The sequence below is a fragment of the Morone saxatilis genome, unplaced genomic scaffold (genome assembly GCF_004916995.1).
Source record: "Morone saxatilis isolate NCDOM2014 unplaced genomic scaffold, NCSU_SB_2.0 Contig23, whole genome shotgun sequence".
NCBI lineage: Eukaryota > Metazoa > Chordata > Actinopteri > Moronidae > Morone > Morone saxatilis.
In genome coordinates this window covers 19,618,006-19,633,274 of record NW_023339796.1, presented here as the reverse complement: position 1 = coordinate 19,633,274, position 15,269 = coordinate 19,618,006, and the positions used below count along the sequence as shown (strand labels likewise).

Genomic DNA, 15,269 nt, shown 5'->3' with positions numbered 1-15,269 from the left:
GGTGAAACAGATAAAGTGCACATGTATTAATCCATGGCTGAAAATAGTATATGTTCAGTAATGTTTGGTAAAAACTACAGTGCCTAGATGTTTAATCGGATTATTTAGCTGTTTTGAAAAAATGTATTATATATCCATAAGTCCTTTTTCAATAGGAAAAATTAGCTTGAGGATGAGTGCCACAGACAGGTTAGGGACCTTTGGTCTTTTCATGGCATTTGTAGATAATAACAAATATATACAATATTGCCAAGCTTATGCTTTAAACCAAACCACATTACCTGTTCTGTTTCGCATGTCGTCACTGCACTGCACTATCTATGCTCTCTACCATCCCCCCATCATCAGTGTCAAGGCCATAAGTATTACTCTCAAGGGGGATCTCCAAATGGCCAATAGGGTTTTACCACTATGGATTGACGTGTTTGACAGGGTTAACACAGAAGTTTTTTGATGTATTAAAAGAAAGCACCTGTAGCTCTTTGTTTCAATGTTCATTCCTGACCTTGAAAATACAGCAGTTAACAAAACAACCTCCCCTTGGCCATGATTAAAAGCTTTGTACCAGCTACTAAAGGGACCTTGTGATTGTCCTTTCATCTGCTTTCATCCTTTTTGTTAACTTTCCTGATTGAAACATAACCTGTGAAGGGCCTCACTGTTTATTGAAATTGGGTATCCTTGCTTGGAAACGGGAAGGTGTTTACCGTTCTACTTTGCAACCACGGTGTGCCTGTAAAGTAATGGCTGTGTTCGATTTGTTGCTGTAATTCTTTCTTTCCAGTTGAATCCTTATGAGAACAGATATATTGCAGCATCAGATAACTCACACAGCATAGATCAATTGATTCTCGGGCACGCTGTAACAAACTATTTGTGGCGCCAAACAGCATTCCCCTCATAGCTTGATGATTCGAGTGCTAAGCTGCTTAGTGAAGTGCATCACACACTGGATACTGTGCTTTTCCGTACAATATACAGTTTACACTTCCTTAAACCTCTCACAGCCTCATGCTCATCAGTGGGTGCAGGTGTCAGTGGTGGTAAAACGCTGGTTTCATTGATGAGACTTAGCTCCAGATAAAATACATAACCAAATGGACAAGCTTTAATAAGGTCTTAGTGTTAAGAGGAGTTCAAAGAGTGCCGTCTGACCTCTCTGGGTGGCAATGACAGTAATGTTGTGCCAATGCTCTCGTTCCCGGTCCAGTTCCATGGCTGTGGTAATGAGGCCGGTGTCTGGGGTGATACGGAACAGAGCCTCTGGGTCTGACTGAGGATCAATGGAGAACCTGGAAAAGAGAAAGAAGGGTGGGAGGAGGAAGATAGTTGTGTTGAGAGAAGGAAGGTAACCGTAAGTAAAATGAGGAAGGGGCTAGGGTGTAAAGAAAGAAAGAGTGAAGGGAGGAAGCAAGCAGAGATGGCAGTGGGGTGCAGACTGAAAGAGGCAGACAGGGCATGTGTGTGAGGGAGCGATAAGGAAGTCTGCATTCAAATGGCCAAAGAATTAATATAGGGAGATTATCGCAACTGATAGGAGCTCTTTTGAAGTGCCACAAATTATCTGAATATCTCTATGAATACACCAACTATCATTCCTCCCCACACACTTACTCTTAGCACTTTTGCCGGTGCTAATTGGGACACGGCTTGCTGTGGTTGTTAGAGACAAATCACTTACCTCCCTCCTCAAACTATTTGAGACAAAACCTACTGCAAAAGTGTGTGGTTACTGTCTGCTCTAGGGAACACTGAGTGGGCATTTGGTTGGCTTACATTTATTTGGTTAGCTCTTACTATTGTTGAAGTTTCAATCCAAAAAACAATATATATCCCTTGCTTAAATGTGTTAATGTTTTTTGCCTGACAATCAATATAAAAAACAAACAAATTCCATCCTCTAAAACATTCAATAAACTAAAAAATATAACTCTCAGCACCACTTTTAAAAGTGAAATTCCTGTGCTGTAGATAAAAACAGTATCGTGAGTTCATAAACAGTGAATACTTAAAGGAACATTTTGGGTTGGTTAGCTTAGCTTAGCACAAAGACTGGAAACAGAGCAAAATAGCTAGCCTCTGTCTAAAGGTAACAAATCCCACCAACCAGCAACTCTAGAGCTCACTAATTTTCACATCTATATCTATCTTTAATTTGTACAAAAAGAGCCAGGCTAGGTAGCAATCTAACTCTCAGAAAAAAAGGTAGTTAACATTTTCCAAAATGTCAGAGTAGAGTTTAATATTCAGACTGTTCACAATCCTCAGTAAAGAGATATAACAAAGGGCACAGAGGGAACAGCGTTCTTTATCAACTAAATGTATAGGAAATATAACAGTACTACTGAAATTATATGCTATATGAGGAGAGAAGCCACCTGCTATACCTGATATTATTGGTAAGACCAGTATCAGGGTCTACAGCGCTGACCCGGCCCACAGTGCAGGCCGGTGGGCAGTTTTCAGACACATCCATGTGGTATCGGGCTCGGGAGAATCTCGGGGGCTCATCTGCATCCAGTACTGCTACTCTGATGGAGGCCCGGTCTTTGAAGGGGCCTCGACGCAAGAAGCGAGGATCCACTATGGGGTTGAGGACCTCCACAGAGAAGGAGTAGGAGCTCCGGCTCTCATAGTCTACTGCCTGGGGAGGACAACGGAGAAGGAACTTGGATTAAAAATATTGAATGTATAAGTATATAATCGTCCAGGGTTTAGATGCAGTATATGCTGTGAAATGAGTAATGGTGACACGTCCTAATAGCAAGAAATTATGCAAATTACCCTGTTACAAACATCAGATCCTATGAAGTGTTTTGTGCTTTCATTTGATCCAATTCTCACACCAAATTTTTCACGAATGACTGCTAAATTACCTATCAAAAGCAGGGAGATGGCAAATAATGAATTATTCCTACAGATAACAGCTTGCAGAGGCTAGAGAATGGTCACATCTAAGATCAGCCAAGAATGACTTGGAGTAAATAATACCATGGTTACCTTACATGTTGTGACGCTTGGATTTTTGAAGTGATACTTTGAAGGCTGCTGTGGGTGGACGCTTAGATGGTGGGCTGTGTGTCAAGTAAGAAAAGATTTTCAAGAGGTGTTGATGTTACAGCATTGCCATTGCCAATGAGATCCTGATTGAAAGAATCCTCAAGAGCTTCCACCAACTGAAGTAGCTACATGCTTGGGTGCGGGTTTTACATTGCTTAGAGTTAAGCAGAGTGGGAATATTCTTGTCATGCTAAGACTAGAAGATATATAGCTGCAGGGTTAACTGCCAGAAAGTTGAATGTTGCTGTAGGAGTTGTGTAAGATTAGTGCTGCTATCTTCATGCAGCACAGATGGATGTAGGCATGCGGTACTTGGGGTATTTGCATTGAACATTTGCATTTGAACATTGAACATTTCTAACCCTAACTCCAGCATTGTTTGGTGCTGCATTGTTGGCAACACACTTGGAACTGTGTTGGTGGGTACCTGGCAGGTAATAGTAGTGTTTTCTTAGAATGTTACAAACATGTTGGTAGGAGTAGTTTTAGCCCTTGTGAAACATGTGGGAGTGAAACTTGGACAAAGTTGTTTTTGTGAACATGCAGCATGGATTCGGAGTTAATTTTCAGAGGTAATAGAGATCGTCTGCTTCCCTGCATAGCTGCGATGTCCACAAATAATTTCCATAAACAACAGATTTGAAATTGAAAACAAAACCACACAGTTTTTCATAAAAATGCTTCCCTTGTTTATCATCTCCATCACCATGGCGACTCCACTATCACCATGGAGACCTGGCTGTGAGAAGCGGCAAAAATTCCTTTGTATCCTTGCATACTACAGGTAGAGGAGATTTCATTTGGGATAGGGGCTCAGGCCCCAGTGATTGTTTGTTACAGAGAAGTTATGAAGCCTATTTGTCTGAGGTGTCCGTGTGATTGCGTGCCACATTCCCACCAGCTTGCCGGCTCTGAAGCGATGAGAGCCTCTGATCGGGTTTGCCGAGATGATTGTTAGCGAGGGCAGGGGCACAGGTAATCATATACATCCACTGTCACACACACACACACACACACACTGACATTCTCCTGCTGTTGATTACATTTCAGGAAAGCAACATGTTTGAGTCTGATTCAAAATACCTGTTTGAGGTATTTGCGTAAGTGTGTGTGTGTGTGGCTGTGTATGCATGTACAAGTGGTTCTTTTAGGCCTATGTGTCCTCAGATCCTCTGTCAGTATGAGTGTGGCCTTAAAGTAAGTGTGCATATGAATCATCTCAGTGTGATTGGCACAGAGAGCCATGTTGAGAATATTCGCTGTCAGATTCAAACACGGTAAAAAAAATCATTCCGAGGATCCCAGCGGCAGTGGGAATATTGATATCCTCTCGCTTGCGTTCTCTCCTTCCTTTCTGATCTCTCTTTTCCATTTCTCCGTCTTTTTTCTTCCCTCTCTCTGAGCTGTAAACCAGAGTAAACTGCTTTACAGAAAATCAGCAGTTTTAGAAAGAGGTGAAGATTGATTAAAAATTATGCAGAGAAAAGGGCAAATTGAAAGTCTTGGAAATGTAGGCAATTTGGGGAAAATCTCTGCAGGAAAAATAAATAAACAAGAAGAATTGTCTGCAAAGATGGAGAGTGTGTGAGTGAGTGTTTGTGTGTGTAGAGGGGGTTTAGACGTGTAGATGGAGGGAGAAGGTTCTCTAACGGGGTCCCCGTTACAGGGAGAGAGAGAGAGAGAGACAATCTGTCTGAGGAGGAGAGGTGTCACTTACACTGTGAGCACACACTCATCACCCCCCACCCTCCCTCCATCCAGCGCTCCATCACTCCGTTCCCCCCTCCTTCACACACTTCATCACCCACCCCGCTACCCACCTCCAACCCATCTTTTTCCCTCTAGTGTGTGTGCGACAGGGCGCCAGCTCTGACAAACCACAACACACACACTCATCCTTCTCTCTCAGTCTCCCTTACAGGAAGCACTTATCACACAGCGACCTAACTGTTGTTTTTCTATGTTTTTGTGTTTTTCTGTCTTGGGCACATTCCTCAAAAATGTTTTCACACACGCAAGTGCTCTAGTGGCTCCTGTGAAACACACACACACACACCTTAAAGAACTCCCTGTTTTAGCTTAAAAACGCCCCCTCACAGTTGTGTCATATCATTACCAGTGTTCATCTATCTCTCCTGATGTCTAGCCAACATGTTTTGTCAGCCATTTTAGTTCCTAAATATTACATCTTACATCCAAGAGTTCATTAGTGTCGCAGCTAGGGGCAGCCAGACCTTTCTTCACCACTAAAAATGCTCTGGATGGTTTGTATTTCTTAAAACCAATCACAATCATCTTGGCGACAGTGCCCTTGCAAAATAGTGTCGAGGGAATTTGGTGGAACATTTGCACGTGGGGAAAAGCTGCTAGCTTGTTTGCGTTCATACCAATAGCGACCAAGTTAGGGCAACTTGCGTGTAGGTTGCTAGCTCGGAGGTTGTTGTTGTTGGTTCAAGTAGCAATGGGGACTTTGGCGGTTACATATGTAGCTAACTCTCCTTTTAACGTCTACCGGCTGGTAATGGCTACCATTTTTACCAGATGCCAAGACGGAGGTTTTGAACTGCTAGCTTAACGTTAGCTTAGCGAGGTTTTAGCAGAGGTAGCAGAGGCAGTGCAGAGTGACAGAAGGGAATAAGAATGAGTGGTGGGATGGTGTAAATATGCCAAAGACTGTAACACTGGTCAACACTGTATACTACTAACTTATAAGAGGTAGAGGCAGTATTTGTGCTACTGCTATTTTCAGCTGCATGCTGTCAATCTTCCTTCTGTCAAACTCCACACTATCCATAGTGCTGAGAGCTTATTTCTTTATTTATTTGTCATGTTGCCTCATAATAGAGGCCCACAGTATATAATACATTTTTCACATATTTTGGGGGGTCTAGAGGACAGAATTGAACCCAGGGCAATAAAATGACTGTACATATAATTTACAGACTCAAAAAAATGATTTAGTATTAAGTTACTCTTTAAACAAATTGTGTAATATTCACACATTTTCTATCACATGACCAAATGCTGAAAATATTCATACATGCAAGTGTTTCAATTATAGGTGATTATTTGTTTGTACAGTCAACAGAAGTACTTTAGCTGCTTTAAGTGATTTATATGGGTGAAATGCCATGAATCCACTGGTTCCAGCTTCTGTGAGGTATTGAGCCTTTTCTCAGTTTTTATATCATTGTATATTGAATATCTTTCTGCTTTGGACAGCTGGTTGGACATAAACAATTTGAAGACTTAATCTTTGGCTCTGGAAAATGCAGTTTTTACTATTTTCTGACCTTTTACAGACATGAACAATTCATAATCAAGAACAAAATCAATAAATGACTCAACACCTAAAATATTATAGTTGCAGCCCTATGCTTGGACCCATTATCTCTAGTTAATGTTGGCCTCCTCTTGCACACACATACACACACACACACTCTACAAGTGTAACCTTCTGCTGTCCTGCCATGCAGTGTTCCTAGTTCCGTTTTGAAATTCAAATTTCTCTATACAATTTCCCTTTTAAATTGGCTTCACAGTTAGCAGAAATTAATTAGCTAACCTGCATGCTAGACTGGTGATACATAATACATCTCGACTCAAAGAGGCCAACCCACGGGCATACATGCTCGATTGACAAAAGTGAGTGTGTGTGCGCGTGCATGTGCATGCATTACAGTAAATGTATATCACTGCGGGCGAGGCTTCAAATCACAGAGGTGGTGCTTCCCCCTGACTGTTCTGAAATTGATGGAGAATAAGAAGAATCTGTAAATGTGGCTGAATGAGAGGGAACATATGCATACCTGAGCTCACCTAGGAGGATGTGTGCGTGTGCAACACAGGGTGTGTATACATCTGCGTGCATGCTAGTGTGTGTTCAGCGCCCTGCTGTCCTTGGCAACTTGAGTTCTTTCTTGATTTTGTGCATTCTAAATCAAGATCATACATCACATTTGTCTGATGACAAATGCAGCTTTGGACATTTCTGCCAACAAGCACAACTGCAGAGTTGAGAGAACAAAGACTCTAAATCTCCCTTTTGACTTTGTTCTTCCTCTGCCGCCTTTCCTTCCCTCTGTCACTTGTCTGTTGTCTTCTGTCTTATTTCTCTCTCAGATGTCCCATGTCTTTCTTTTTTTCCCCAACTTGTGAGCAAGACATTGGTCTCTCTTTTTTTCTTTCTCTGTCTCTCTCCATCTCTCTCTCTCTCTTTTTTCCCTCTGAGGAGATTAACACAATCTCTCCTTCGCGTGAGAAAACAAACACAGATAATCCTGGGCGCGCTGCTGGCGTGTGACCGAGGATTAGCCAGCCGTTTTAAGTGAGAGCATATGGAAATAATAACAGCAAACTGACACATGCGTGAGCTAGCTTGTCCCCCAGGTAAGAGGAATGAAAGGCGCACAAATAGCAGGCTTACACAGCTCACAGCACCCCGAAAACATACCTCAAAAGGGAACCTCCTGAATTGGGATACCGCTGGATTGGTATTAATAATGCTGAGACATGCCTTGTGTTGCATGGAGTGATCCGACTTTGTTATACATATGCTATTAAATAGTACACGTGTAATGAGGTGCTGGGGCATTATCCCAGTTTGTTTTTTTCTTTGCTGCATCAGGGGTTATAAAAGCGCTCACAATCAAAACATACCAAGCTCTAAATTAGGCTAAATTATGAAACCATCAAATGTCTGATTTGCATGTTAAGCATCTGCGTCCATCAGCTTAACATGATGACAAGACTTTCTGTGTCTTTTCCTTTCTTCTAATTGCTCTTCATTGTAGCAGTTGATTAGATTTTGATTGCTTTATTGATTTCAAGGAAAGCTCAACCATCAGCTATCAGTTAAGGGACGTCCGTAAATGTCATCCTCTGGCCATTAGGGGGCACTGCTGCAGAGCAATGTCAAGGAACTAGTGTACTGGAGAGTGTTATGCTAATTCTTCAATTACCTGCTACTTACACCGTGGCCTTGTTCAAATGCTGTATCAAAAATCTATTAGCAGCAATATGTACATTCATTAACAGCAATATGTAATAAGTAAATAATTGGAGTGGAGCAGAGCTGACTGGTCAGGGTGAAGAAAAAGAACAGAATAAAAGACCATAGAATAAAATAGAAGAGAAACTCGAGAGAGGAAATGAATCTAAAGTGAAGGGATGAATAGTCCATGTGTGTCTTTCTGTGTGCCTCTGTGAAAGATGTGTGTGTGTGTGTTTGTGTGAATTTGAATGAGGCAGACCTGGGCTGAGTCAGAGCCACAGACAAACAACACACACTGTCTGACATGGCCTCCAGACACAAACCAGAGCGAGGACGAGGGAGCGAAAGGGCGAGCGAGCGAGGGAGGGATGGGGTAGGGTAGGGTGGGGTTTGGTGTGGAGGCTCTGTGTGTGTGTGTTTGCATTTGCTTGCATTGCGGCTTGTGTGTCTCCCTGCTCTAAATATTTGGACATGTGGGGAGATCAGACAGAGAGAGAGCAACGAAATGTGGAGAGATAGCGGCTGATGATGAGAGGAGGGGGTGAGGGTGGGGATGGGGTGTAATGTGGGGAGGAGGTGTACAGATAGAGGAGGGGAGAATGGGAGAAGGAGAGAAATCTTTTTATTGCTGGGGGTCTCTGTGGGCCTGACAGTAAATAAGCAGTGATAAGCAGCAGGCAGCTTCAGTCGGCACCCTCACTTGCAGGCTGTTAATGACCCAGCTTCTCTCGTATGTCCCTGCCTAACCCTCGCCTTCCCATACCCCCCTCTGCTCATACTGTAGGCACATTCTTCCTCGCCTTCATCTGTCTGATTCCCCCTCTGTCTGTCTGCCTCCATTTTGTCATCACATATTCTCTTTCACTCTCATTTTAACTACCTCCCTACTCCTTCCTCCAGCTCCCTCTATTGACTCTATTTCTTCCTAATCTGCTGTTAACCCCCCCTCAAGGCGAACCCCCCCTTTCCCTCGTCTCCGTCTCCCACCCACCTCCCATCTGACACATCATTCTGAGGTGAAGACGAGCGCAGCATCCCTCACCGTCCTCAAATGAGCAATCACGCCTCTCTGCAGCTCTTTTCCCTCATTCCTCGCAGTTTAAACACACGGAGCTGCAAGGTCAAGTGTGTTATATTAATGTGCCGCTGTATATATCTTTCTGTGGTTTATCGGCGCTTGTGTAGGTGTGCATCCCGTATTGTGTATCTGTGTGAGGGAGTGTGCATCTTAGATCAACGGTTAAAGAGATTCAGCCCACAGCAGCGAGATGGCCAGCAAGGTCAAGGCCGACTCTGTGGCAACACAAATTGTTCCGCTCGGAAATCCTTCCTTCTCCGGGGGCACGCAGATCATCTCGCTTCGCTGTTAAAAAACAGTTTGAAAGCCTCCTGACTGACAGAAAATGGACGTGTGTCATTGTTAACACAGTCCTAAAGATATGCATGAATGCATTAACATTTTTTGGTTTTTAAAGCATGGCTTTTTTGTTTTATTTTATTTCATTTTTTTTATTTATTTGTTGTTGGTTAACGAAGTGGAAAGTGAGGGGGAGCTTAGCGCTAATTTTACGCTTTGTTTGTTTTAATTCTATTAGCCGTAGCCCATCTTACATGTTTTTCATTAGCTGTGCGTGGATTCCCTGAAAGGCTAAATCCCTTTTAACCTATTCAAGTCAGATCATTTTTTATTCATGCAAAGAGTTTACTGTAACACACCCACCTTTAAACAAAATCCCAAAGCTGCTAAGGCTACAGCTGACTTCTGACACGGTGCCTTGCGGCATCTGTATATATTGAATATGTGTTCCATTCAGCTCGCCAGCATTCACTATAAATCCACATGCAACCTGTGAGTGTTAATATGTCACCCATAACACTGGGTCTATTCTATGTCTGCCTCTCTCCGTGCATTTGTAGAAGGATTAAAGCAAAACAAAACATCACGAAGGAGGCCATGTTGAAGTACTAATTGTACGTTTGGTTTGCGTCTTTGAGATCGCTGTGGCTGAATCCAGTGGGAGGAATATTGTGGGTGGGAGGTGTTTTCTGTGTTTGTTTACATGTAATTTTCCCACCAGTCTTGCCAGTCGCTCAGCGCATGTTGAATTGATCGATTCTTCTTTTACACACAGTACGTTGCTCTTTTTTTCCTGCCTGCTCTAGCTTCTTCCGACTTGTTGTTGCCATGCTGCCTCACTCCTTTTTTTCCTTCATTTTAGCTCTTCTTTTTATTATTTATTTTTCTCATTTTTGTCTTTCTGGATGGGTATTTCTGCCTCCCTGTGCCTCTCAGTCTCTAGCTGTGCTAATTTCTCTTTATAGCTGTCAGTGATTCTGCAGCTCAGGCTGTCTCTGCATCTCTCTCTGGTTCCTTCATACTCTTACTCCCTTGTTATACTGCACTCTCGGCTGTCACTGCCTCTCAGGACCTCATTTTAACACTCCTCCCTCAGTGCTGCCTTCTCCTACAGTACTTCATCCCTTCTCTTTCTACTCATTCCTGGGTCCTCGCCTTCGATTTCTTTCTTCTTGCATCTCTTACCGTATCCAGTCCTCTCCCTGCCTCTCTGCTTCTCTTCAAAGGAGTTCATACCGGGCTTGGAAATCCTGCTCTACACACCACCCTCCAGGTGCGGATTGTTTTTAACGAATCCTACAAACCCAGGACTGAGAGCTGACACGCTGATGAATCCATACACACTCTCCGCTTGCATGTATACCAGTACTGTATGCGTGGCTACCTGACTTCAAGAACACACACACACACACAAATTCTTGAGCACTTACCAGTGAAAACACAGGAAACGCACAGGGGCTTCACTAACATGGGCTTTTGAATACTATTTTCTTGACAGATTTTGCCAAATTGCTGTTATTTTCTGCAGATTGGCTCTATTCTCTGAAAAGTCTCAAATCTCCAAAATGGCAACATTTCAGAAACTTCAGGAACATTTTTGATGAGTTTTCAAAGGATTTTAAGGTCATTTGAGTTTGGAGGCTTTCCTTAAACTTCAAGTTATCTAATAAAATGAAAACCTGCCAAATTTTGAAGATATAATTTCTACTGTACAGCAGTGACATAGTTTGAGTGTACTTTAGAAATCATAGATTCTTTAAGGAAGGAGGAGTAGATATAGAGTACATTTTAAAGAATACCTCATTAAAGTAATGAGGTAATTAATGATATAATAATGAGGTAATTGGACTTTTTTAAATACCACATTAAAAATTATTAGGCAGAGAAGCTTTATATGACTTACAACATATCTGGAGGGAACATCATCATTTTTGTCCTGTATCAAGCAAAAGCGCTATTTCTAGTGTCTGAAATGGAAGGATTTACTCTTTACTATCAGTATAAATTGTATTTCAATGTTGTTTTGACTGTTAGTTGGATAAAACAAGAATTAGCAAGACTCTCAAAAATGTTAATGGGGATTTTTATATTTAAAGATAATAAAATCCCCAAAAGCTCTTTTATTAAAAACCTCCATAACATCAGTTGAGGACAAAATGACTGATATTTTATATTTAAACAGTAAGGGTGACAATATTTCATATTTTTCCCTCAACAAATCCAAAGGAAGGAGCAAAACCAACAACGCTAACAATACTTTCTGACTTGCCCCAAGCCCATTTGTCCATTAGTGAAGATTTAAATTTTTAAAAACATCAAAAAGATATACTTTCTTTCTTAAAATAAAGGCTGAATAATTGCCTTAAACAGTCGGCAGCAGCTGTAGCTTTCAGCAAATGTTACTGAAAAAGGTTTAAATAGTGTATCTGTGAGGGACTATTTTCAGCAGCAGATTTGGTGCTGCTGAAAATAATACATCCCTGGTATAAATAAATAAATAAATAAGCTTTATTTATGGCACCAGGACGGTTCATGTTGGATTGAGTCAAAATGAACGACGTGTGGGTGGAGCATGTTACCCTGTGCATCAGTTCACTTGTGTGTTTTTTAAGAGCTCTATGGCACAGAGGAATAAGCTATATCTGGCAACTTTGTCAATACCTGTTAGTAGGATTCGTTTATTATTGGTTTTGGTGTTTTCATGGAATTTGTTGGCAGAAAAAAAAAACATAGAATATCACCAACCTTATTTTTGAATAAAGGCAAAGGTTCTGAATATAAGCATAAGTACACACTCTCATACCCTAGATGGTGGCTGACAGCCTTAACGTAGACACACTTGTATTGTTATTGAAGAGACGGAGGTGCTTCGGTAAGGTTAATTTGAAACCAAAGCATCATATCTCAGACCTGCCTCCAACACATGGCCCTCCTACACATTAAGTCTACATCCCATGTGAGCGTGAAAGCCTTTCTCCTGACACGTATGTACTTCAACAAGCCATACTGGTAATGAGCGGGTGTCAGCACTCGTCTCCCCCCAGCGTGCACACACACGTCTTCATAAGAGAGTGATTATTGGAGATGGCAGGCAGCTTAGGGAATGACCATTTGAAATTGAAATCATCTAGCATTACACTAAAGGGATCTATTAGCCATCTGAACTCGGAATGGAAAGGCAGAGCCTCGTAGATCTCTCTGCTCAGGGAAAAAAAACCTTAGCTGAGAGGCAGCAGTCAAAACACCTCGACACTGGTCAAAACATTTTTTTTTTTTTTTCACCAAATTACACTCAGCTGCTGCAAACATTTGCATTTGGATGCGTCATGCTTTGACTGAGTTTTGTACGGATGTTTCATTATGTTTGCTCTGAACAGATGGAAATATTGATAAAAGGGAGGCTGATTGGCAGTGAATCAGGCAGGAAATTCATTTGTCCCATTAAAACACTCTCATCTGATGGGAGTCAAATAAGAGGAAAAGGTGAGATGAATACAGATCACCTGTTCCACACTTAAACACACTTAAAGAGCTGCTAAGAGATTAATCTAGTCAACTCTTATATTATAAAGTGTCTTTGTGTATTTCCAGGTAATTCCAGGTTAATGGGCTTAGGCAACATGTTGTTTGCTATGCTTTGACTCATAAACAAAACAAAACTTCTCTCTCAAAAACCTGCCCATGTTACCTGTGCCACAGCCTCTCCTCCCCCTCATCATCTGTTCTCCTTCTCCTCTCCTGCCCTTCTTCCTTTTACCTATACAAACCGACTCCTTTCCATCCACGCTCCTACCCCCTCCCTCATCCAGCTGTCCTCGACATCCACACGTCCCTTCTCTCCTCCACCTCCCCTCGTACGTGCTCTTTTTTAATCCCTCCCTCCATCTGTACAGCTCCTGTACGTCTCTGTCATCTTCCCCCCACCTTGTTGAGCGTGATGACCGCCTCTTGGTTCACTCCGGTGATGTTGAACGTGTCCCCGGTCTCCCCCTCCAGGATGGTATATTCCAGCTTGGCGTTCTCACCGAGGTCGGCGTCAGTCGCAGAGATACGCCCTATCTCGGCCCCCGGGATGGCCAGCTCGGAAACAGAAAAGGACCACATACCTGGCAGAGACACATGACGGCACGCGTTAGGAAAGCAGGCTTTGTCATTTCATGCACCAATACACTTCATTTGTCAGTTAAACATTTAATTTTGTCTTTTGACCTGCTATCAAATGGCTGTTCCCCACCTGCACTGAGCCAATATTTACAATATTTCATTCAGATAAGGACGGCATTTAATTGAACAGAACTGAGAGGATGAAGGAGGGAGATAAAGAAAGAGAAAGGCATTGAGATGTTATTAAAAGCCAGGAGAAATATGGCCAGAAAACCTGCTGTAAAAAAAAAACTAAATTAAAAGAAGCTAGGATTAAAAAACAGAAGGAACAGTGGAGATAAAGAGAAAGCAAAGATTACAGGTAAGAAAGGCTGCTCTGTCTCCCTCAAAACATTTGAACTTCATGATAACTACTCATCACAAACAGCCACTTTTTAGTCTCTGAGTCGTCCATTCCCTTTTCCTGCTAACAAGTATTAGCCAAGATAAGAGGTTCTTTAATGTGTGCTGCCATCGTGTTTGGGCCCATTAAAGCAGCACATTATTAGAGTCCTTCTGCTGGCTTTGCAGTTTATATTATTGGGACACGCAGTACATTACTCTAATGATTCACCTGATTCACCTATCTGATGAAAATATGGATTACCAGACAAAACCTGCTACATCTGTGAACTCGCATTGCTGCCTAAAAAGCACAGACAAGCACGCAAACATAAATTCAAATATCCACCTACCACTTTATTTCAGCCTAAAACCTAAAACACAGACTCACAGCAGCCACCGGCTGCACTGACAAGAATAAGTATGGTAGGAAAGATAGAAATTTAGCGAGGGAAAAGGTAAGATATCACTATTTGGCTCGCACACACAGAACAGACAGGCTCATTCAAACAGAGCTGTTATCTCGGCTAAAGCTAAGGGAATCAGATAGACCTGTAAATGTGAGCGAGAACAACATCGTGCAAACACATTGGGTTGACAGAATAAAAGATAGCCAGCACTTCAACAAGACAGTATCTGGGCCAACACGCAGTCTGACGAATTCTGTGAATCTGACGACATCACAGCGAGACAAGAGTATTACACTTTGAGGATCAGGATTACGGTTCAAACATCAAAGACGCACCGGCAACCAAAGTTATCACTCGGGGTGTTTGATTGTTGCCTTTTTAAGTCTGTTGATGTCAAATGTGTAATGTAGTCATGTAATAATTAATTTAAAAAACATGCAGAAGGTTTCCTGCTCCAACAAGTCCTCCAACTTAAACCACAAAACAGGTTGCCAGAGCCTTCTGAAACATACACGACCATTACGAAGATGATTACATTTTAATTGTCTCTGATATGTCACTACTGATACTGCCTGAATCTGCTTATACACACTGAGAAGAGGACACAATTTTGATGCAAAAATGTTGGTTAATGTAATCTTTTCTACGGTTACATTTTTCTGTTGTCTTATAAAACATGTAAAAGTCACCTTATTGATATTTGTATTATCTTGTCTTTATTTGCATATTTGGTGTTGACGTAATCAAATAACAGAAAGTAATCAAATTACATTACTGTAATGTTGTGATTCTTGGATTAGGTTACTGATTAAATTTTTTAACAGGTTATCAGTAATTGTATTGGATAACTAGGTATGTAACGATATATCGCGAGAATAACAAATTTGTGGAAATTCATATAGGTGAGATGAGAAATGCATCGTGATACTCTTTAAACAGCAGAGGGTGCTATCTGCTTTTGACT

At 41.8% G+C, this 15,269-nt stretch overlaps 1 protein-coding gene across 1 annotated transcript in view; it reads right to left on the bottom strand.

Annotated features, from left to right (window-relative positions):
* LOC118334823 overlaps positions 1 to 15,269 on the bottom strand; it is a gene marked incomplete at its 5' end in the record, with an annotated part of 80,875 nt that overhangs the window by 15,551 nt on the left and 50,055 nt on the right. The window contains 3 exon segments of the mRNA XM_035670896.1: positions 1,156 to 1,292; positions 2,388 to 2,644; positions 13,335 to 13,516. Of these exon segments, the coding sequence (XP_035526789.1) occupies positions 1,156 to 1,292; positions 2,388 to 2,644; positions 13,335 to 13,516 (576 nt within the window).